Source organism: Mastigoproctus giganteus, chromosome 9, assembly GCF_048544385.1.
Source record: "Mastigoproctus giganteus isolate SK-2022 chromosome 9, ASM4854438v1, whole genome shotgun sequence".
Lineage (NCBI taxonomy): Eukaryota > Metazoa > Arthropoda > Arachnida > Uropygi > Thelyphonidae > Mastigoproctus > Mastigoproctus giganteus.
In genome coordinates, this window is record NC_143583.1 from 114,775,260 (window position 1) to 114,799,209 (window position 23,950).

The 23,950-nt window shown below is 36.8% G+C and overlaps 1 protein-coding gene across 1 annotated transcript in view; it reads left to right on the forward strand.

The window, feature by feature from the left end:
• LOC150080660 (m-AAA protease-interacting protein 1, mitochondrial-like) overlaps nucleotides 1-23,950 on the forward strand; it is a 60,014-nt gene that overhangs the window by 31,038 nt on the left and 5,026 nt on the right. The window contains exon 3 of the mRNA XM_090380777.1: nucleotides 7,076-7,199. Within this exon, the coding sequence (XP_090236903.1) occupies nucleotides 7,076-7,199 (124 nt within the window). The remainder of the gene's footprint in view (nucleotides 1-7,075; nucleotides 7,200-23,950) is intronic.

A 23,950-nucleotide genomic window follows, 5' to 3' on the forward strand; every position in this document is an offset into this window, starting at 1 on the left:
CTATTTATTTGAATACCTATAGGCTTATGTCACAACGTTACGTTTATATGTTCTTGTTTATATTCCAACATGACTACCAACTCAGTAGAGTTTACAATAACTCATCAATACAAACATTAATCGTATTTAGCAGTTACGGGCTAGAACCCTGGTCCATTCAAAGAGTGTGTAATACTACACTCTCGCCCCTAACCACTCTGATACGTCAGGCCTTAGTGGTATTATTGTTATCTGTTTTTATTTTTTCTTAGTTAATATTAAGTTGGAACATTGGTCATAACAGAAAGGTGTTCATATGGCTTTCAGTTTATTTCTGTGACTTTTTATAAATAAATATGTGTAAATAGTTGGTTTTGTAATTTCCTTTACGAATATAATACAGTATTTAATCATTTTTGTTTAGTTTATAAGAAAGTTTAATCAGTATAGTTTAATCAGAATAACAGTTTAATCAGTTATTCCATTTCTAAAGTTTATTTTGAAAAAAAAAAAAAAAAAAAAAAAATGAATGGTGAAATTTGTGAGACTCATGTGACAGGATAGAATGGTTGGGGCAGGGGGCATGATCTTGGTTAAGAAGCACATAGGATCTAAGTCAGTGTATGCAGTAGATGTTGGTGGCCACTGCAATGTTGAGTCAGTTTGGTGTGACATTAGCATTGGGAAAATGAGAGTAGGAGTGTATTATAGGCCAAATGACTGATGAGTATAACAAACAACTATACAGACAGAGTTGGCCAATGAATTAGAATGTCATATAATGTGGGTTAGTTAAGTCACAGATTAGCAACTTTCCTGGATTTATTGGATGATTATTGAATTTATTTTCTACACTAGTGTGTTAAAGAGGCAGTGAGTGAGAGAGAGAGAGCGCAGTATTCTTGATCTGATTATTAGCAGTGATTTTTCATATATTAGGAATTTCCAGATAAAAGAACAGGGGCGCCTCCGTAGCCAGGTGGGAAGGAGCAGCAGTGCGTAGCACATGCTTCGTGATTAGACCGGGGTTCGAGCCCGTCACCACCAAATACGGAGGATGTGGAAAGGTCAGGGAATGACCACTGCATATCCCGGAGCAATATGGCCTTAGTTGCTAATGCTCCTAAAAAAAAAAAAAAAGAACAGCTAGGTGGCAGTGATCACAGGGTACTTATGTGGGATATACTTAAAGACATAGCTACTGTCAAAGGAGAGGAATTTTGCTTTCATAAAGCTGACTAAATTGTTCTCAGACAGTTTTCAAATTCTATTCAGCTGGACCAACTGTTGATTTTACCAACTGAAAATTCTACATGGGAAGCATTTGGGGAAGTAATTGTGAAGTTACTAGGTTTCTATGTCTTTTTATGGCAGCTAAGTGATATTATTCAAACTTAGACCTAAATGGATGTTAGATGAACTGATGAGAGTAGTGGTAGAGAATCAAGTTGCACTTACACAATGGATCTCTAATATGTGACTCTGCAATGAAGATCCAATTTAAAATACATGGGACAATTTTTCATCTGGGATGATAGATGCATATAAAAGATTAGGGAACTCAGAAATTTGTCATAAATTTGTTATAAATTAGTCAGAAATCAAGTGACAGTGGGAATAGGTAAGCTAAGACAGATTACGAGAGGTCTCTGGCAAAAAATGCAAAGAAAAGTATTATAGAGAGACAATAGAAGGAAAGGGATGAATCACATTGGTCCTTTGATGAATCAGATTGATGATCCTGTTCAAGTTGTTGACAAAGTAAATTTTACCTCTATTCACACATGAAGAATTATGGATGTCGATGCAAGAGATATATCACATTCTAGCAGGGAGCTAAAAGATTTTGTGATAACTGAGAGGAAAGTATGAGAAAAATTGTTGAAGCAAGGCATCTGGGTTAGATTGGATCTATACAATTATATTAAAAGAGTCAACAAACCATAATTATGTGAGTATTCTTGGATTCAGGGGTAATACCTATGGGAAAAAGTGTAAATGTTCACCATTTTACCAAGTGGGATCAAAGGGTGAAGTGAATAATTACAGATCTGTAAGTTTGACTTATTTTCCAGAGAAAAAATAATAAAATCACTAATTAAAGAAGTAATGCAAGACCATCTAGATAGGAATGCAGTTACTTGGCAATCACAGCTTGGATTTCTTAAAGGGCAGTATTGTTTGACCAGTCTGATAAGATGCTGTGATTGAATAACAAAGGAACAAGATGCATAATTTTGACATCATATACAGGCAGTTCCCGCTTTACGAGTTTTCGCTTTATGAGTTCCTGGGTTTATGACTTTTTTTTTTTTTTTTTTTTTTCAAAGTATCAAGTATCAACAAAATCAAAAATATGAACATTAATTGCAAAAAATGGATGTTAAACTTTCATAAATACTGCATTTCAAACCATGTGTGTAGCTATACAATACAGTGTACCCTGCTTTACGATATTAATCAATTCCAGAGACACCATCGTATCGTGAAAATATCATAATGTGAACCCAATAACACTGTTTTTTCGTAGTTCGTTCTATGACTTCAGAAGTTGAAATTTTAGCTATATAATCTCTAAAAGGTCGTTTTTATAGTGTAAATTGTATTAGTTACCAATTCAGATCATTAAAATGCACTACACTTTCATCGTTCATTATCATATGTTCAGTTATAAGAACCAATTTTGAATGGCTTTGTGATATTTTTCTAGAGCACATTTCTGCAGGTCATGACCATAAAACAATAAAATCAATTTGCACTTTGCGGTTTATTGGGCATTTCTGTTACTGTAAGCAATTATAAATGGGTAGTAAACTCCACATTATTGCATTTGCGAAAATATCGATTGCTGAAATTGTGGGGTTTTCTACGTTATTATGGTGAAATGTGGTTCCCCTTTGCTGCAATCTTCAATCATATAAAAAACATAAATAAATTTTCAGAATCTTCTCTTCAAGCTTCGTAAACTTGTTACTCTGAGCAAATCATGTTAATTGCAATTTGTACGTTTTGTTAAAAAATGCTTATGCATGCTGTTGAAATTTATAAAGAAAAGAGAAGATTATCTTGGAAACAAACGCCTTTTTAAGCATTTCTGAAGAAGACGACTCCTTGTGCAACAAGCCAACGAGTGCCGAGCCAATAATGAGTGATTGAGTGTGCATTTAGTCGATGATGGTGATGAAGAATAAACATTCTTTAAAATGTATAAGTCATAAATAATTTATTTATTATTATAATTTGCTTGATTTTACAGGCTACATTTTAATTTCTTTGGATAAATCAATCATTATTTAAACAAACTAATTAGCTAACTAATTTCATTGTTGAGAACGTAACCCCTATTTTTAACATTGTCTGTGGGATATAAATTCCCGCTTTATGAATTTTCGCTTTACAAACGTGCACTAGGAACGAATTAACTCATACACATGGTAGCGTGTAGTCTTGCTGAAAGCCGAGTGATCCACGAGTACGTTGATGGCAAGCACACAATACTACAGAAAAACCCTGTGGCTACCTGTAGTTAGATTTCAGAAAAGTTTTTAATACTGTTCCACATAAAGGAACACTGCACAAATTGGAGGAATGTGACATTAAGGGCAAGTTACCACTATGTATAAAAGGATGGTTGAGTGGGTGAAGACAGTGGTTATCACTGGGCACTGATCTTGGACTAATGTTATTAGCAGAGTGTCCTATAGTTCAGTGCTGAGTCCATTGTTTTCAGTATTTATTAATGATATTCATGGAGGCATTATTTCAGACTTAATGTCTAAATTTGCAGATGATACAAAGGTTGTGTTCCACAGGGTTTTTCTGTAGTATTGTGTGCTTGCCATCAACGTACTCGTGGATCACTCGGCTTTCAGCAAGACTACACGCTACCATGTGTATCCAGAAAACCTGGGTTTCATATGACCATCTAGCAATGAAATTAGGACAAAGATCTTGAGTTCTGGAAACTTACCCAGATGGACGTCGAGTAAGCCTGCAACATCGAAGACCACGTTGTGACTATACTTTGGGCTCCTTTCTATGTGATTGGGCTCCAAAGTACCGCATTAACTATGGTTCTTTTACAACAGCTCATAAAACTAGTGCTATAAGTAAGATGTGTCAAGAGAATGGCCACAAGACAAGATTAAGCCAACAAAACATGATTTAATAAACAATACACAATACATGGAAAGTGTCAAAGCTATAAACAGTGTTCTGTATACACGTACATTGGTTCTAGATCATTGTAATTCATTACCTCACATACATTTCTGTTTGATTCAGTGTTTCCTGAACAGGATATGAATAATGAATGAGCCTGATCATACGTCCTGAAATCAATCCGTTAACAGCAAAGGCTCATGACTTCCCAAATACTGCCATAACAATGTGATAGTGTACAAATTTATCAAGGTGTAAGATTATGAGGAGCAATGTGGGAAAGAAAAAAAAAACGATTCGATAAAAAGGTGGGTGCCTGGGTTTCAGGGGTTATATTCTATTTCAAACTTAGTTAGATGGTAACTTACCCGAAAACATCGGGGTCTCATCCTGGCCTCCCATGTCTTTACTACGATCCATGGGAATACACTTCATTATTTCTTTTCTCGCTCTAGTCAACTCAGAGAAAAAGCCTTTTCCTATCAGCCAGCTCCAATACTCCTTTTCTTAAAGCCTCCTGAACACAACTTTGCAACAACTCCAACCACACCACTCTCTTTCCTCTTTCTTCTTATATATCTCGCATTTTTTCCCCTTCTCCTTTGGTATTTCAAAAGGCCTGCCCTGATTCATGGGTTAATTTTACCGGGGGCGGGGAAAACGGATTCGCAAACTAACATGCTTCTGAAGCTCAAACTGCTATCAAAACGAAAAGACATTTACGGGGGGGAAATCAAGGCGATTATTATATTAGTGTCGCCTTGCATCTCCAGACAGTCAGACTTAGACTCATCTTCTCTCACAAGGGACCCTCATAATGCAAACACGGGCTAAATACCGGGTTCAAGTTACGACCGCACGATATTCTCTTTTCGAAACTATTCTTCCTCCGCCCGCAATCGTAACTCTTGCTCCCTGTTCTTTATAAACATTGCGTAACACTCTGGTCCGAGCGATTGAGCTATATATCTCTCATCACCTTCGAGTTGGACACCTGATATCGTTCTAATTGTTACGATCTACGCTCTCACGGGTACGGCGCCAACAAGCGCACAGCAAGGCAAAAGAAACATTTGGAGAGAGAAAATGTTATTCTACACATAAGCAGTAGCAGAAGTATAAGGCGGCTGCTCTCTCTCTCTCTCTCTCTCTCTCTCTCGGATTGTACCAACCAAGTGAAAAGGAACACAGTTGGCAGAGTGGGTAATATCTTATTGCAGTAGCATACATAATAATCATGTATGCTACTGCAATAAGATATAAAAATGTTGAGCTGAGAAGTGGCAGTTGAAGTTTAACATTGAAAATGCAAGGCACTGCATATGAATAGCAGTAATTCCAGATTAATATGTCAGCTGTGTGGTAATATTGAAGGTAATAGAGAACAAAAAAGACTTAAGGATAATTGTGCAGTCAGACATGAAGTTCTCTAAGTAGTGCAAATGGGCTTCTAGGACAGTTCATGAGTTTTGTCAATGATATACAGGAATTTTGCCAGTAGTGATAAGGATGTAATTGTTTGTTCCACTGTATATCACATTCTTGAGGCCACATCTTGCAAAACCATTATTGCATAATGGTCTGGAAACCACATTTTAAGAAGGATGTAGATCTGTTGGAACAGGTGCAGAGAAGAGTAGTGAGATTAGTGAGGTGAACAAAAGGATACTCTTACCAAGAAAGACTTCCATTCTGCAAATTGCATCATCTGGAAACTAGGCACCTGCAAGGAGGTCTGAACGAGGGTCTCGAAGTTTTGAATGGATTGAGTAAGCTAAATATCGATGGCATACTTACTCTTGCTCGGACAACACGTACAAGGGGACATAAATTTAAATTGAGGAATGATTTTTGCAGGATGGATGTATTGAAATTTGTTTTCAGCCATAACACTAGATGGAAGTTTGCTTTTAAACTTCTGTTCGATGTTGTGGAACTGGCTAGTTTGAATCAATTTAAAGGAGAAATAGACAATTTTTTCACTGCTCTTTCTAACATATTAAAGAACTTTTCTATTTTGGCTTTTTTTTTGTGGCCTTCAGCCAAACCATAGGCACTGATAAATTTCATCACCCAATATTTCATCTTAAATTAAAACTACAGGATAATGCTTTCCATGCAATTAAACTTGGTTCCAAACTGGCTTCAAAAGTCATTGCCACACATGCACTGTACTTACAAAATGTAGATAAATATTTTAAAAATTCTAATCATTGTTTAGCTTCTGCACTCTGTTATATTCATCTTGTTTTCTTGTTTTCTAATCATTCTAGATGCTAATTCTACTTAGTTATAATTTAAGCTCCTAACATTGATGATAACTAACTAACTATTTTAATAGTTGTTCCAGTTGCCTATTTAGCACTAATTTGAAAATCATATTCTTTTCTCTGTTCATCTTCAGCCTTTTGTATTTTGATTTTAGCACTGTGTAGTCTGGTTTAATAACAACCGCAGTGTGCACGTTGGTTCAGGCAAGTTCTTGCACAACAGGTATCTCAGTTGCTTAATTCTATAATAGTGTAAAGAGATTATTTTTGAGACAAAACACGTTATCTTATCTTATCAGATTCATAGCTATGTACACTTCAAAGAGAGAAAAGAAATCAGTTAAATGATCCTTTAATTGCTAATTGATGGAATTAATCAGATAGTTAGTTATTAATGTAATACCTTCTATTCTGATATGATATTGATCATTGCATTAATGTTATTAATATAGTAATTACAAGTTGCTTAATTAATTGAACTGAACAGAATAATTCAGCTTGGTAAGTTACTGATATTACTATCAGGAACTAGTTCAGTGATTCTTTTATTGAATTATAAAGCCCCTGATCATTTCGATCCTTATGTTTAAATTTCATGATGTTTTGTATTATATTTTAATTTAGTATCAATATTTTTAATATATATAGTTTTGGAAATTATGTAGGCTTTAGCTGAAATATCAGAAAATTATTCATTTCTGAGTGTAAAGCAAAGGCAAGAACTTTTAATGAAGCCAGAGGATGTTTTCTTCTGCTTTCCGTACCAAATTGGTATTATTTTAGATGATGGTAAGTTGCTTTGTTTTTTTTCAATCCATTAAATGAAAATATTATGTTGTTTAGATCTTATCACTTGTTTCAATATTTTGTTGCAACATATACTGAATAATTAAAGTGCATGTATATACTATATGAAAATAGAAAATTTGATACATTCAGCAAGCAGTTTATTAGTTCCTCCAACCTTTACCCCAAGGAAATCAAATGTGCTCTTAGGAAAGTGAAAGGAGCATACATTTTTAATATGGAATGATGACATACATGGAGGGCAGTCACCAGAATTACTGCAACTAGGGTTTTTACCATGTTTTCAAGTCTCAAAATTGAGACATGTAGCAGAAGTTGTGATTCTTGAATAAAGGAAGTGATGTCACAACATGTAATTGTACATATGTTACACCATACATAAGTTATATGAGTATTATATGATGCTAATTTGTGAGTGATAAATCAAAACAAACCTTTAATCCCAGCCTCTCTTTCCCTCAAGAGAAAAAATGATCACGTTTGCTATATTTTATAAATATTATTTATTTATAAATAAATAATATTTATAAAATATAGCAAAATTATTGGTACTGTTTTAGATGATGGTTTAAAATGGTTTAAGGATAATAATAAATACACACTTTCCCACTAGATGGAAATTTATAATTCCAATTGCCAGTTATTCTTTGACTGAAAACAAATTTTCATCCTGCAACTATCCTTTTTCAGTTTACATTTATGTTTCCTTATGTGTCATCTGAGAGTTCAATCAATCCATTTTAAGCCTTAAACACTTCAATCAAGTCTCCTCATAGGTGCTTAGTTTACATGATGCAATTTACAGAACTCAAGTTTTTCTTGAGAAGAGTGCCCTTTTGTGCACCTGACCAATCTTGTTGCTCCTCTTTGCATACATTGCGACAGATCCTTATCCTTCTTAAAATGAGGCTTCCAAACCTGTAAGCACTGTTCAAGATGTAGCCTAACTATTGTTTTATACAATGGAATAATGTTCTTGCTGAGCTTTGTTCAGAGAACTGTGTAATTATCCCTAGTTCTTCATTCTCCACTACCTTGAGTGCATTACCAACCACTTAAAATCAGACCAATATAAATCAAGCAGTCCCCCCCCCAAATTCAAGTTATATAATGAAGTATATAAATGAAGTATATTTCACTTCTGTATATAAACAGAAACACAGTACAGTTCTTCTTGCTTGGCGTCTCCGTAGCCAGGTGGGAAGGAGCAGCAGTGCGTAGCACACGCTTCTTGATTAGACCAGGATTTGAGCCCATCACCACCAAATACGAAGGATGCAGAAAGGTCAGGGAATGACCACCGCATATCCCAGAGCAATATGGCCTTAGTTGCTCCTAAAAACCAAAATAACTAACTAACTCTTCTTGCTTCCCAATCCTCAGCCAATACATGCCATTAGAACAGCATAAGCTTTCAAAAAAAAAAAAAAAAAAAAAAAAGAATTTTCCATCTTATTAAAACATTCTTCCAGTTTTGATAAGATGGAAAATGCTTTGAAAATTAACTTTCAGAATATCATATGCATCAACAGCCTTAAAAAAAAACCAAAAAAACCCCTACTTTCTTTTGTTGATTTATGTTAATCAAGTGTCTTTGGAATTATCAACCATTATGTGGGTCACAAAATGAACAGGACATATTGTGTTAACCAGATAGTGTCCATTAATGATTCAACTCCAGATTCATTAATCTAAGTTTTGTTATTCCTTTATTCTCTTCATTTATAGTCTGTGGAACAACTTCCTTCCATATTGATCTTCTGAAAATTATAACCAACAGAATTGAAAAAGTTTGAAGATCCTTTTTCTTTAGTCTTTAGCCTGCCCATTATACTTTTTGTTATAGGATTACCATAATAAAAGTAGAATATGTCAGCGGTAGATTAGATAGTGTGCTTCATCAAATATATGAAAACCACATTGTGCCCAGCAAATTTATTGTTTACATCACAGCATGCTAAAAGTTTTAAATTTTTGTCTAGCTGTCTGATCACCAAACTTTTGTATAGTATTCACTGAATCATTACACTTTCTAAATTATCTTTCACCAAATTGCCATACACCCCAGTTCTCATATACAACAAATTGTCACATACAAAATTGACATTTAGCAATATTAGTTGGTAATTGTAATGCAGCAAATTGTCTTGTACTGAATTAAAATGGATCTGGTTTTAACAGTTTCAGAATTTCATAGGTTTGTTTCCTGTATGCATCATAGGTGCAAAACTTATAAGATCAGTATTCAGGAAGTTGACCAAGTGAACCATATTTGTAGGGAAGAGTTTCCTCAAAAGCTGCAAATGTTAGCAGCTTAAAGAAACTCTTCCCTGCAAATATGATTGACTTGCTAAACTTCTTTTTATCATGTGTTTTTACATGATATTCCCATGACTTAAGGACTTGAGATAATGCTATCTAGGTTGGGAGATTCAATTATTTCTTTGTATATGTGAGCTCATGTACATTCTTAGCCAATCTTTGATATTTTTTGGCTGTCATCTTGTTTATCCAGTGTTAGTAGCCCTAGTTCAAAAAATATCTTTTGTTATAGGGAATGCAGCTTTTGTAATGATTTAGATGGGAAATACTTTCATTAAATTTTTAAATTCATTTACTATCGCTATCGAATTGGTATTTTGGAAGGAATATTGTAGTATAACCAGTAGCACAGAAGAAAAGTAGGGTTTTAATTGTAATAAATAAGTACAGGTAGCCCTAGATTTATATCAGGGTTAGGTTCCTGGGGGGACAGGTGCAAATGGAACCCTTTATATAATGGAGTCAAATCGGAAATCAGAGGGTTAGGTTCCGGGCACCAAAAATTTTACCTACTACTTTGCACTTTTGTTTTATTTTATTCTTCATAGTTGATCATAGTATTCTTCATAGTTGTAGTAATAGTCGATGGAGGCATATTCATAGCCCTACACACATTAGGGCGGCTTTCATCAGATTCTATCCTCCGAATATTGCACTAGGATTCAATTAACTACTTTTACCAGACATGGCGTGTCTTTATTCTATTAAATTAAAAACTTTATAACAAAATTTATTAATAGGACAATTAATGAAAAAATTAGCATAATAAATTTCCAACACGTGTAAATAGTGTAAACAACAACCCACTGAATGCTTCACTGCATGGACTTTTATTACCCGCATCCACGAGTGGTTACTTTGAGGGCGGGAATCTTTCTCATCTGTGATACGAATGTGCTAATTGCTGATTGGCTCAGATTGTCCTAAATCATGTGAACAGTGCACGATACATAGCACAGTATGATGCCGATAAATTTTGTCTGACGATTTTAAACTTTCAATTTATAAAAAAATTGCAAAAATAAATAAATAAAATTAAAAATGGCATTGTGGTTAGTGATCAGCGCTATTGCGAATCGGCACAAATTGGACCAGTGCAAAACGACGGCTACCTGTATTTAGAAGGTTTGAATCATTTTTTGGGCCTCTTTTGTAATTAGTATATCTTTGTATATCTTTAGTATATCTATATATCTTTTGTATTTAGTTAAGGATATAACTAATGTAACATTGTGTTAGTTATGGTATAGTGTAACTTGATAGCTAAGGTGTAACATAAAACTATACAGCAGAATACGTATTACAGCATTAGCTTAGTATAGTACAGGAACTGCCCGACTTACGTAATACTCGACTTGCGCAAATTCGACTTTATGTAAGTTTTTGCTGGCCAGTGCAAACTTAAAAAATTCATGGAAACGTATTCTGCATCCCGTAGGAATAAATGGAGGTATGGTGAAAATATCGTAACATGAACCCAATAAAACTTTCTTTTTTTTTTTTTTTTGGTAATTTGTTCCAAGACCTCGGAAGTTGAAATTTTCGCTATATAACTAAGCTTTAAAAGGTCATCTCTCTAAAAGGTCATTTTTATAATGGAAATTGCACTACCCTTTCATAGTTATCATATGTTCCCATTATAAGAATCAATTTTGAACGCCTTTGTGATATTTTTCTAAAACACATTTCTGGAGGTCATTACCATAAATAAAACAATAAAAACAATTTGCACATTCCGGTTTATTGGGCTTTTCTGTTAGCGCAATCTGTTATAAACGGGTATAAACTTGATCTTATTGCATTTTTAATAATCCCGATAACTGGAATTGTGTGGGTTTTTAAGTTATTATGGTGAAATGTGTTCCCCCTTCACTGAAATCTTCAATCACATAAAAAACAACTACATTTTCAGAATCTTCTCTTCATTCCTATTTACTTATTACAATGATGAAGGGAAAGCGACCAATGGAAAGCGGAAGTGCTGGCAGTGTTAGGAAACGAATCAGAATTGATTTAGAAATGAAGATGAAAATTATTAAGAAGTACCAAGCAGGACAAAGTTTGTTATCTATTGCATGGAATTAGGTCTCGCTGCTTCAACAGTGAATACTATTTTAAGGGACAGTGTGCGTATAAAAGAACATGTTCAGGGATCAACGTATTTCACACCGGGGCCAGTCCGCCCCAACAGTGATCACAAAACAACATTCAGGTGCTATATCGAAGATGGAAAAGCTATTTTATAATATGGATGGAAAATCAGATTCAGAAGCAGGTGCCCCTGAATCTAACGGCCATTCAAGCAAGAAGTATTTATGAAGATAACGATAAGTACGGCAAACCCCAAGCCAAGTTCATGGCAAGCAATGGGTGGTTTAATAGGGTCAAGCATTGTGCTGGTTTCCAAAACATTAAAGTATGCAGTGAAGTTGCCAGTGCCGATTCTGCAGCTGCAGAGAAATTTTGTGATGCGTTGGAAAAAACCCTTTCTAAATCTCCACAGCCCTCAACTTCCACACCGGTGTGCTTATCAGCTGGAGAGTTAATTCTGGCAACAATGCTCGAAAGGTAAAACTTGCTGATGTTATGCGTGTCTCATCTCTCTCTTTGTAATTTTATAATTTTGAAATTTTTGTAATTTTGTACACTTTTGTAATTTTTCCTGCGCATGAGATAAAAAAAAATGAATAATTCTATTTGCATGTTTGTCGAACATTTCTTTTTTTCTTCTATCAAATTCAGTGCACATAGTTGCGACTATGGAATTTCCTTAAATGCTTATTTAGGAAAATTCCAACTTAGGTAAAATCCAACTTACATAGCGTTCTGCGGAACGCAACCCTTACGTAAGTCAAGGAGTTCTTGTATTATAGTATTACTATTACTATAATATAGTAATAGTAATATTATATATTCAAGTATAGTATAGCATAGTAAATTAATCAATTAAATTTATTAAACATTAATTTTCATTGTTAATTGATTGCATAGTATTTAAATGGAAATCATACCCCAGACCAGAGCAGCAAAGCAACATGCACAAAGTAGTGGGAGTGCTGTGGCTTGGGGGGGGGGGAACCGAAGGGGAAGATTCCCCAATGCATCAAAGACATCCAACTTGTGAAATGTTTGCAGATCTTTCTGGAACAGAACATGATATAGCCAAGGTGGATGTCTTTGTGTGTGCTAGGTTCACAGAGTGTCAAAAAATTAGGTGCCAACTCAGCATTCTGATGGGCATCTATGAGAGTTTGAAGAGTAGGGTAGATGCTCTTGAAGTAATTGAAATGGGAGCCCATCAAACTCTCAGTTGCCCAACTCAATGCCAGAGCTCACTCTTGTGCATCAGACTAATAGATTAACAGTAATCATAGGCAGAGATGATAGTGATTCTCGCACTGCTTCTATTGGAATGAGCAGCAGCCTGGAAAGTGAGGTAATGGGGATTTCAAGGAATTTCAAGGACTACTGGGGATTTCAAGGAATTTCAAGGACTACTGGGGATTTCAAGGAATTTCAAGGACTACTGGGAGTCATCGGGGAATAAGTAAATACATGGGTTGTGAGGGTAACTAAGAGTAAGAACAGGCGCATGTATACTTGCATATACACCAATGCTAGGAGTATATTAAATAAATTTGAGGTGCTGGTGAAGACATCAAAGGCTGATGTTGTTGGGATATCAGAGACAGGGCCGTTCCTGACTCCTTGGTCGCCTGTGTGCAGCAAGTATTTGGCACCCATTTGCGTCATATTTTTAAAAGGAAAAAAAAGTTCTGAAAAACTTTTAGCTTTTGCTAGTAATATGAACACAATGAAACAAATTTAAGTAAACTCCAGATCTTGGGTACAAGTCCATATTTCGACTAATGGTCAGAAACAAAGCAGTGATTGGCTGGTGCCACTCACTGCTTTCCCTGCCTACTGTCTCCTAGGTTGATATTCCTAGGGTGTTTATCCCCCCCCCACTTGATGCTGTTTTTAAATAGCGAACTAGTTTACTGATTTTAAAACAGTGGGATAGGAGGGAAAACACCCTACGTAAGCTAAGCACCACCCCTCCTCGACGACACAAAACAATCAGAAAGAAAACGTCTTTACAATAATCACCCAATCACAGAACTTGACTGTACAATCACTCCGTTTGACGACCACACCCACTGCACAGAGACAAGTGTTAACCAAATAATAGAGTTTAGTCCAAATTTAAATTAAATTTTTACTGAAGCTGATACATAAAACTACATAATAATCCTATGCATAATTCTATGCATAAATTCTATCCTGCATAAATTGTTCTTTCACCTGTCTGTCCCCTGTTCTATTTTAAAATTTGTTTGACTTAGTGAAATACGTAAAACTTTGTTTCTACTCACTAGGAGGTCCCAGGAAAACTATTCTCATTTTCAACCCCAGAAGAAAATTATGCGTTTTCAAAATAATAAACGTAAAATTGGATTTTTCAACTTGCGGCATCATTTTCTTTTGCAGAATTAAATTACTGTTTGTGAACTAACTACAATGGGACATGCATCATTTTAAAGAAAATTCCATTAATATTTAAGATTATTAATATATTTAAAACCACTCTTGTAATTAATAATATAGTTTATTAAGCTATTCGCCTAAACTACTATACATTAAGGTAACGTTTCAGATATCTTACTGATACCCATCATCAGACACTGCTGTTGGGGAAACAAAAATAGAAAAGTTTACAAATTTGAATACAATTAAAATTACGAATATTACAATTTCCATAATTACAATTACAGTTACCAATATTATGATTCTCCAATTACAATTTGAAAATAAACAATTCTAAGTTTCGATTATTGTTAAGAATAAAAACCAGATATTAAATTAGCTCAATACAAGCAGATTAAATTTCTTACCTGCTGACAGACTCCTCTTGCCGATGCAGATAAGAATTGAATCTTTTTGTATTTATCTAATTTAATATCTGGTTTTTATCGTTAACAATAATTGACCCTTAGAATTGTTTATCCCTGAGTGTAGTACCACAGAGTTGGTATGTTTCTCTTGGGTTACTGCTACCCATATATGTAGTACTTTGCATTTGTCAATGTTAAACTTCAGTTGCCACTTCTCAGCCCATTTGCCCAACTTATCTAGATTCTGTTGCAGTAGCATATTGTCTTTATTGTCATTAACAACCCTGCCAACCTTTGTATCATCTGCAAACTTGGACATTAAGCCTGATATACCTTCATCAATATCATTGATGAATACACAAAACAACAATGGGCCCAGCACCAAACTAATAACATCAGTCCACGAAGGGCAGTGTCCATTGATTACCACTCTCTGTCGTTTCCCACTCAACCATCCCTTTATCCATCATAGTAACTTGCCCGTAATGCCATACTGCATCAATTTCTACAGCAGTCTTCTATGTGCAATAGTTTCAAAAGCTTTCCTGAAATCTAAGTATATGATATCAAAATTATTTTTTGTATCCAGTTCCTTTGGGACCACATCATAGTATCCAATCGAATTGGTCAGACAAGGCCTCCCTTTAACTAATCCATGCTGTCTTAACTATTACTGCAGTCTTGTCTAGATGATCCAGCAATGTTTCTTTAACCAATAACTCCATTATTTTTCCCAGAATACAAGTTAAACTAACAGGTCTACAGTTACTTGTGTCACCTTTTGAATCCCCTTTGTGAATTGGGGATACATTTGCACATCTCTAGTTCATGGGTAGTTTCTCTAGTTTCTTGTACTCCCCTGAGTACAAGAAAGCTCTTATAATTATGGCTGAGGGGTTTCTTACTTCCTTTGCTGCCTCCTTTAATATATCTGGATAGATTCCATCCATCCTATGTGCCTTCCTTATGTTTAACTTCAACAATTTCTGCTTCACTTTGCTCTCAGTTATAACAAAATCACTTAGCTCCATCTTTCTTCTTCTTCCAGTCACATAGTTCCCTGAGGAGCTGTAGCTGTTGTGGCCATCAACAAAATCCTCCAACTGCATCGATCATATGCTATATTAGTGGCATTGCAAAATGTCACACCCAAAAGTTCACTGATCCTATCCTTCCATCTAGTTGCAGATCTTCCTTTAACAGCAGTTTTTGGAGTTGGTTTAAGCTCCATCCTGAGAGTTTGATAAACTTCTGGCATTCCTCTACTTGAATAACTCGTGTGAATGCAAAATACTTATTCAGTTTATCAGGAAAGTTACCTGAGCAGAATCATCAATAGTCAAACCATTCATGTTAAGTGATTCAATCTGATTCATCCCTTTCCTTCTAGAGTTTACATAAGTAAAGAACTCTTTGCTGTTTTTCTCTGCATCTTCTGCCAAAGATTTCTTGAAATCTGCCTTTCCCTGTCTAACCTCCTTTGTGACTTGATTACAGACTAGCTTATATCTGCCATAGGCTTCTGTGTTGCCTGATAATTTATATGCATCCCATGTATTTATACACAACAGTGTATAGAATTTAAAAACTATCTGAGACCACTGTACTCACCTTTACAAAAGCAAAAACCCTTCCCTTTACCCTTGATGATAGTTACATCTTTAAGTAAATCCCACATCAGTGCACTGTGATCACTGTCACCCAGTGGTTCCTTTATCTGCAAATTCTTAATGCATAAATAATCACTGCTGATGATTAGATCAAGGGTATTACTCCCTCTGGTTGCCTCTCGAACATGTCGCTGTAGAAAACAGTCATCCAATAAATCCACAAAAGTCTTGTTAGTGTGCGAGTGACCAATCTACAAGTTCCAGTCAATATCTGGGTAATTAAAATCCCCCATTATAAGACATTCCAATTTACTGGCCCACTCTATTTCTCTGCACAATTATTCATTATACTCATCAGTAGAGTCATTAGGCCTATAATACACACATCCTCTCGTTTTCCCTTTCTCAGTGCTTATGTCACACCACACTGACTCAACATTGCACTGTATACCCATGTCAACTGGATGCACTTCCGAGATTTTGTGTTTCTTAACTAATAGCATAACCCCTCCTCCCTTCTTATCCTGTCTATCCTTTCTGTATACATTGTACTCCCCAAATTCCAATTCTTCATTCCTTATACCTGTGTGACAAAACGTCTCTGATATCCCAACATTATCCGCCTTTGATGTCTTGACCAGTACTTCAAACTCATCAAATTTATTAACTATACTTCTAGCATTGATATACATGCAACTATACATGCACTTGTTCCTACTCTTAGTTATCCTAACACAGCCAAGTATTTACTTGTTCCATGATGCTTTCCAACTTGCTTTCCAGGCTGCTGCTCATTCTAATAGAAGAAGTGCAAAAATTACTTTTGCCTCTGCCTGCAGCTACTGTTAATCTTTTAGTCTGTGAATCCCCCTAAGCTAGTAGTTTTCCAACCCACCTAACACTGACTCGATAGCATCAGCAAATATTCTTGCACCCCTTCTATTTAAGTCTCTCCTATTAACAAGCACAGACTATGCTGAAAAATTTGATATCTACGATTCAATTGTTGAGGATTCTTCTCAGGTAGCTTGCATTTTCTGTTTGCAATTTTCTGTTTGCATTCACACATGAGGAATTCTGGAGGAAAGTAAAAGCCAGAAGCTTATCAAACTCTAACAGGGAGTTAAATGATTTTGCAATAATTGGCAGAAAAGTGGAGGAGAAATTGCTGAAGTTAAATATAAGGAAGCCACCTGGGGCAGATGGGATCTATCCAGTTATATTAAAGGAAGCAGCAAAGGACGTAAGCAGGTCCTTAGCCGTGATTATGAGGGTATCTTTGGACTTGGGAGATCCTCATGGACTGAAGATATGCAAATGTATTGCCAATTCACAAAGTGAGATCGAAAGGTGACACAAGTAATTACAGACCTATTAGTTTAACTTGTGTTCCAGGGGAAATAATGGAGTCACTGGTTAAAGATGCATTGCAGATTCATCTAGACAAGACTGCAGTTATAGTTCAGACATAGCATGGGTTTGTTAAGGGAAAGTCTTGTCTTACCAATTTAATTGGATGGTATGATGTGGTCAGAAAGGAATTGGATGAAAAAAATCATTTTGATATCATATACTTGGATTTTAGGAAAGCTTTTGTTACTGTTGCACATGGAAGACTACTGTACAAGTTGGAGTGGTATGGCATTAAGGGCAAGTTGCTAAAATGGATAAAAGGATGGTTGAGTGGGAAAAAGCAGAGAGTAGTAATCAATGGACACTGCCCTTCATGGACTAATGTTATTAATGGAGTTCCCCAGTGGTTCATGTTGCACCCATTGTTGTTTTCTGTATTTATCAATGATATTGATGAAGGTATGTCAGACTTAATGTCCAGGTTTGCAGATGATACAAAGGTTGATACGATTGTTAATGACAGTAAGGATGGTAAGCTGGTGCTAAGGATCTAGAAAAGTGAAGCAGATGGGTTGCGAGGTGGCAACTGAATTTTAACTTTGACAAATGCAAAGTACTGATGCAGGTAGTAGTTAATCCCAGAGCAAAATACCAACTGTACAGTACTACACTCAGGGTTGTGGAGAATGAAAAAAACTAAACCTGGGATTAATTGTGCAATCAGAAATGAAGGTTTCTGAGCAGTGCAGACAGGCTGCAAGAGTAATTCACAGGGTCTTGTCAATGATATATAGGAATTTTGCTAGCAGGGAAAATGTAGGTGTTATCGCTTTGAAGGTGATCAGGCCGAATACTGCATACAGGGCTTTGAGGCTGTCACAGACATTCTCTCAGGTATGCCTGACAAGCTGTTTGGGTGTCTAAAACACTGATGGAACTGATATTCGAGTGACACTCAAGTCAAGTGGACCTAATTTCGGCAAAGTCTGGATGGTCTGTAACAGCCAAATCCTCTGCTTGCACCTTCACGATGGTGGGACTGTTGGTAATCCTAGGTATAACCCCTATGTGCAAGCACATTGTGGGTGGTTCACACCTAGGTGTGAACCAACGTAAACAGGGATAGAGGTGTGGTGCCCACACCACACCACACTGAAGAATGCTGCCCCTCTCTATTACCAGACAATACTAAGTGGTAGATGACTCATCAACCTATGCAATACCAACATTTTGCTTATTGTAGGCTTGAAGTGGTGGAACTTGTATTTAGACTCCGGATCAAAGTTCTGGTCAACATTCCCCCCTCTCTTCCATCATTCAGTATGATTGATGTCTTTAGAGGTTATGATGAACACCATGGTGAGATCAAACTTCCTTACATTTCGAGGGTACAGCTCTAAAACGATGTTCTCGGGCTGGCCGTTAGTTAGTACACCGGACCGAACCTATTAGTAATCCTCTAGGAGGCTTCTGGATCAGCTAGTGTATAATCCAACTACCTCTACTCTGCCAGATAGTGACTAGAGGGAGTCCGAGTAGTGTGTATACAGGGAGCATTGTCGGGGCCATGTTACGTCATGGATCTGGGTATATTCTTATCATGTGTGCACCATATTTGAATATGAAAGTGTCTGCAATTCTGCCCAGACACGATAGGAGGGAGTATATGATGAGAGCCTTGTCGATCAATTTGGCCGTGGAAAGATTGTGCAAGGCTCAAGGGGTAGAATTTTTTTCAGTGTGGTCTGTACTTGTTAACAGGAGAGACTGCTTCTACAGGGATGGGATACACTTAAATAGAAAGGGCAAATGAAACAATGCATTGTCATGATGCAAAAACCATCTGTGTGGCCATAAATTGGGCTGTGTCTTTTGAATTTTTGACAAAGTCTTCCTAAAATCTCAATGTAGAGTGTCTGATTTGGCAAGGCAAAGTCATGATGAACAACACTATGACAATCAAAGAAAACGACAAGCATGGATTACAACAGAGTCTTCCTAAAATCTCAATGTAGTGTGTCTGATTTGGCAGGGCAAAGTCATGATGAACAACACTACGACAATCAAAGAAAACGATAAGCATGGACGATCTTCGATTAAGACATTCTTGCTTTCTTTAAACAGGGAGAAGAGGGAGCATGCTTTAATGCTTGGGTTGTGGATCATACTGAAAGACCCAGGATTTATCTCCTGTTATCAATGAATCCAAAAAATCAGGAGTTTCACAAATTTTTTCCAAATTTGCATTTCTGCATGTTTCTGCTTCTGATCATCTTGTCAGGACATGCGGAACCATTTGTGTGCACACCTTTCTCATGCCCAACCACTCTGTCAGAATTCTTACTGTTTCTTTTTGTTGAATTTGAAATTGTCTGCAATTCTGGCCAGACCCGATAGGAGGGAGTATATGATGAGAGCCTTGTCGATCAATTCGGCCCTGGAAAGATTGTGCAAGGCTCAAGGGGTAGAATTTTTTTCAGCCCGGTCTGTACTTGTTAACAGGAGAGACTGCTTCTACAGGGATGGGACACACTTAAATAGAAAGGGTGCAAGCAGTTTTCCAACCCACCTAACATTGCCTCGATAGCATCAGCTATCGAGGCAGTGTTAGGTGGGTTAGAAAACTGCTAGCTTGGGTGGATACAAGGACTAATAGATTAACAGTAGCCACTGGCAGAGGTGAAAGTGATTCTTGCACTGCTTCTATTGGAATGAGCAGCAGCCTGGAAAACAGGATGCAAGATATTTCAGAGACTGCTGGGAGTCATTGCGGTACAAGTAAACACATGGGTTGTGTTAGGGTAGTTAAGAATAGGAACAGGTGCATGTATACTTGCATGCACATCAATGCTAGGAGTTTAGTAAATAAATTTGATGAATTTGAGGTATTGCTCAAAACATCAAAGGCAGATATTGTTGGGATATCAGAGACATGGTGTCACACACATATAAGGAATTTGATTGGATACTATGATGCAGTCACAAAAGAACTGGATGCAGGGAATAACTTTGATATTATATATTTGGATCTTAGAAAGGCTTTTGATACTTGCACATGGAAGACTGCTGCACAATTTCGAGCAGTGTGGCATTGGAGGCAAATTGCTGCTATGCATAAATGGATGGTTGAGGGAGCGAAGACAGAGAGTGGTAATCAATGGACACTGCTCATTGTGGACTAATGCTATTAGTGGAGTTCCTCAGGGTTCAGTGTTGGTCCATTATTGTTTTCTGTATTTATAAATGATATTGATGATGGTATATCAAGCTTAATGTCCAAGTTTGCAGACGATACAAAGGTTGGCAGGGTTGTTAGGGACACTACTGATGCTATGCTGCTGCAACAGAATCTGGAAAGGTTGAGTAGATGGACTGAGAGGTGGCAAATGAAGTTTAACATTGACAAATGTAAAGTACTACATATGGGAAAAAGTAACCCTAGAGCAACGTATCAACTGTGTGGTACTACACTGACAGTGGTAGAGAATGAAAAGGACCTGGGGGTAATTGTGCAGGCAGATATAAAGTTCTCTGAGCAGTGCAGATGGGCTGCAAGAGTAGCTCATGGTGTCTTGTCAATAATATACAGGAATTTTTCTAGCAGGGATAAGGAGGTGATTATTCCCTCGTATAAGGCAATGATCAGGCCACACCTTGAGCATTATATACAGGTCTGGAGGCCTCATTTCAAGAAGGATGTAGAGCTGCTGGAACATGTACAGAGAAGGGCAACAAGATCAGTGAATGGAATGAAGGGTTGCTCTTACGAAGAAAGGCTTAAGTTTTGCAAATTACAGTGTCTGGAGACTAGGCACTGGCGAGGTGATCTGATAGAGGTGTATAAAGCCTTGAATGGTCTGAGCATGCTCAGTGCCAATGGGATTCTTCCTCTTGCTCAGAATAATCACCTGAGAGGGCATAAATTCAAATTGAGGAAAGACAGATGTAGGACAGATGTGCGGAAATTTGCCTTTAGCCAGTGAGTAGTTGGTTGGTGGAACAGACTTCCATCCCTTGTTGTGGAAGTTGATAGCCTAATAAATTTAAGGCTCAGCTGGACAGGTATATTGAACGAACGATGAAATGGGAGTGGTTTTTTTTTTTTTTTTTTTTTGGCTGATGCTATATTCTGTTTTGTTTGGTTTTAGCTGAACAGCAATCCATCATACAAAGATGCACATTCTTAGGGGAAGTAAGTTCTTGGTTTTTAGTAAAAAATGACTTGCATTTTTTGCATTAAATGAAATCAACAAAAGGTTGATTTCATATATTTTACAAAAGTCACCTTCACAAAAGGTGACTTTTGTAAAGTATATGGAACTTCAGCTGAATAACAAGAACATTAAGTGTTCTCACACTTTTAATGTTCTTTTCTAACTTCATGGCCAATCGTATGTAATATCTATAGAACTCCCATTTAAACCCTTTTCCACTTACATATAGGGACATATATATATATATACACCAACGTAAGCAGGGGTCGAGGTGTGGCACCCACACCACATGGAGGAATAATGTCCTTCTGTGTTACCAGGCAATACAAGGTGGTAGATGACTCTCATCAACCAGTGCAATATCGCCACTTTGCTTATTGGATGCTTGAAGTGGTGGAACCCATGTTTAGTTTCCAGAGCTAAGTTCTGGTCCTTCCATCATGCAGTATGACTTATGACTTTTGAGGTTATGATGGACATCATGGTGAAATCCAATCTTCCTTATATTTCGAGGGTACAGCTCTAAAATTAAATGAAATCAACAAAAGGTTGATTTCGTATATTTTACAAAAGTCACCTTCACAAAAGGTGACTTTTGTAAAGTATATGCAGCTTCAGCTGAATAACAAGAACATTAAAAATGTTCTAAAACTGTGTTCGCAGGCTGGCTGATAATTAGTACACCGGACTGAACCTATTGGTAACTCTTTAGGAGGTTTCCAGATCAGCTTAGTGTATAATCTTGCTACCTCTACTCTGCAAGATAGTGACTGGAGAGAGTCCGAGTAGTGTGTGTGGTGGGAGGCATTGTTGAGCCCACGTTATGTCAAGAATCTGGGTATATTCTTACCATGTGTATGCCATATCCAAAAATTTCATTACTTCATACAGTATGTTCCCCCCACTTTTTCTTACTATTGAATACACCATGAATTGTCAAACTAATAGAGTAAGCTTATCTGCGAAAAGATCTAAACCTTCCAAACACTTTTTGGTTCATTTCCCAAATATACGTGGTCTCAGCTCTAATCTTAACAATGTCCATTTCCATTTGCAGTCTGCCAATCTCCATGTACTTTTTCTGACAGAATCTCAGTTATTGGTTGATTCAACGACTGCTCATCTCACTTGCCCAAATTATTCACTGTATGACTCCTTTCGCCTCAAAGGTGGTACTTGTGCAAATGTCCAGTCCGATATTCCCTATCAGGGACTTGGTAATTTGGAATCTCCTCTTTTCGATCTTCTCTGGCTTAAAATCTCTCTACCTCATTGTGTCAAATTCATCTGTTGTCTCTACTGTTCTTCCAACTCCACTAATCACTTGGAGCTCTTTGACTTCCTCTCTTTGCAACTTGACTTTCTGCAGTCCAACTTTCCTAACAGCGAAGTAATTTTCCTTGGTGATTTTAATTTTCACAACTCCAGCTGGCTTCCGTTTTCTAGTCACGCTGACCCAGCAGGTCGAGATGCTGAGGCTTTTGCAATTACTAATGACCTTGCATAGATTGTTCATTTACCAACAAGAATACTGGACAATCCTAACCAAAAAGATCAAGCCAACATGCTTGATCTTTTCTCACAAACAACCCTTCTAAGTACACGGTTGAAGTGAGTGGTCCTTTAGGCACCTCAGATCACAACCTGGTTATTGTCTCTTCCCCAATGGAGCCTTTATCTCATGACTATTCCCAACCTCGTGTTGTTTGGCATTACAAGAATGCAAAATGGGATGACCTGCGAGATTTCTTTTCCTTGGTTGGACTACTGTTTCAAAACTTCTGATGTCAATGTTTGCTCAGATCGTGTCAGTGAAATTATTCTTGTAGGAATGGAATCTTTTATCCCACACTCCACTTTAAAATCTCGTGCTTTATCTAAACCTTGTTTTTCCAATAAATGTGCTAAGGCCATTCAGGAGAAGAATGTTGCATATTGTAATTGGCTTGTTTCCAATTCTTCAATTTTATTTTCTGCCTACACGAAAGCTCGCAACAATTGTAAAGCAGTTATAATCAGTCCAAAATATAGATTTTGAACAGGCTAAGTGAAGAAAACTTGCTTCTTGCCCTAATGGTAGCCGAGCATTCTGGCCGCAACTTTTGCCCATCTCTGCTCCCACCTCTGTTCAAACCAGATGGTTCTGTTGTCACTTCGGCCAAGGATAAAGCTGACTGCTAGCATCCCATTTTCCTTCCAACTCAGAGTCTTTCCATTGCTGTCTCATAGATGTACTGTTTTTGCTGCATGCTTTTTCTACAGATACTTCCATAGGCACTTTTCTTCTGAATTAGCTTCAAAAATTCCCACTCTCTCTTTCAAAACAGTCCAAACACATG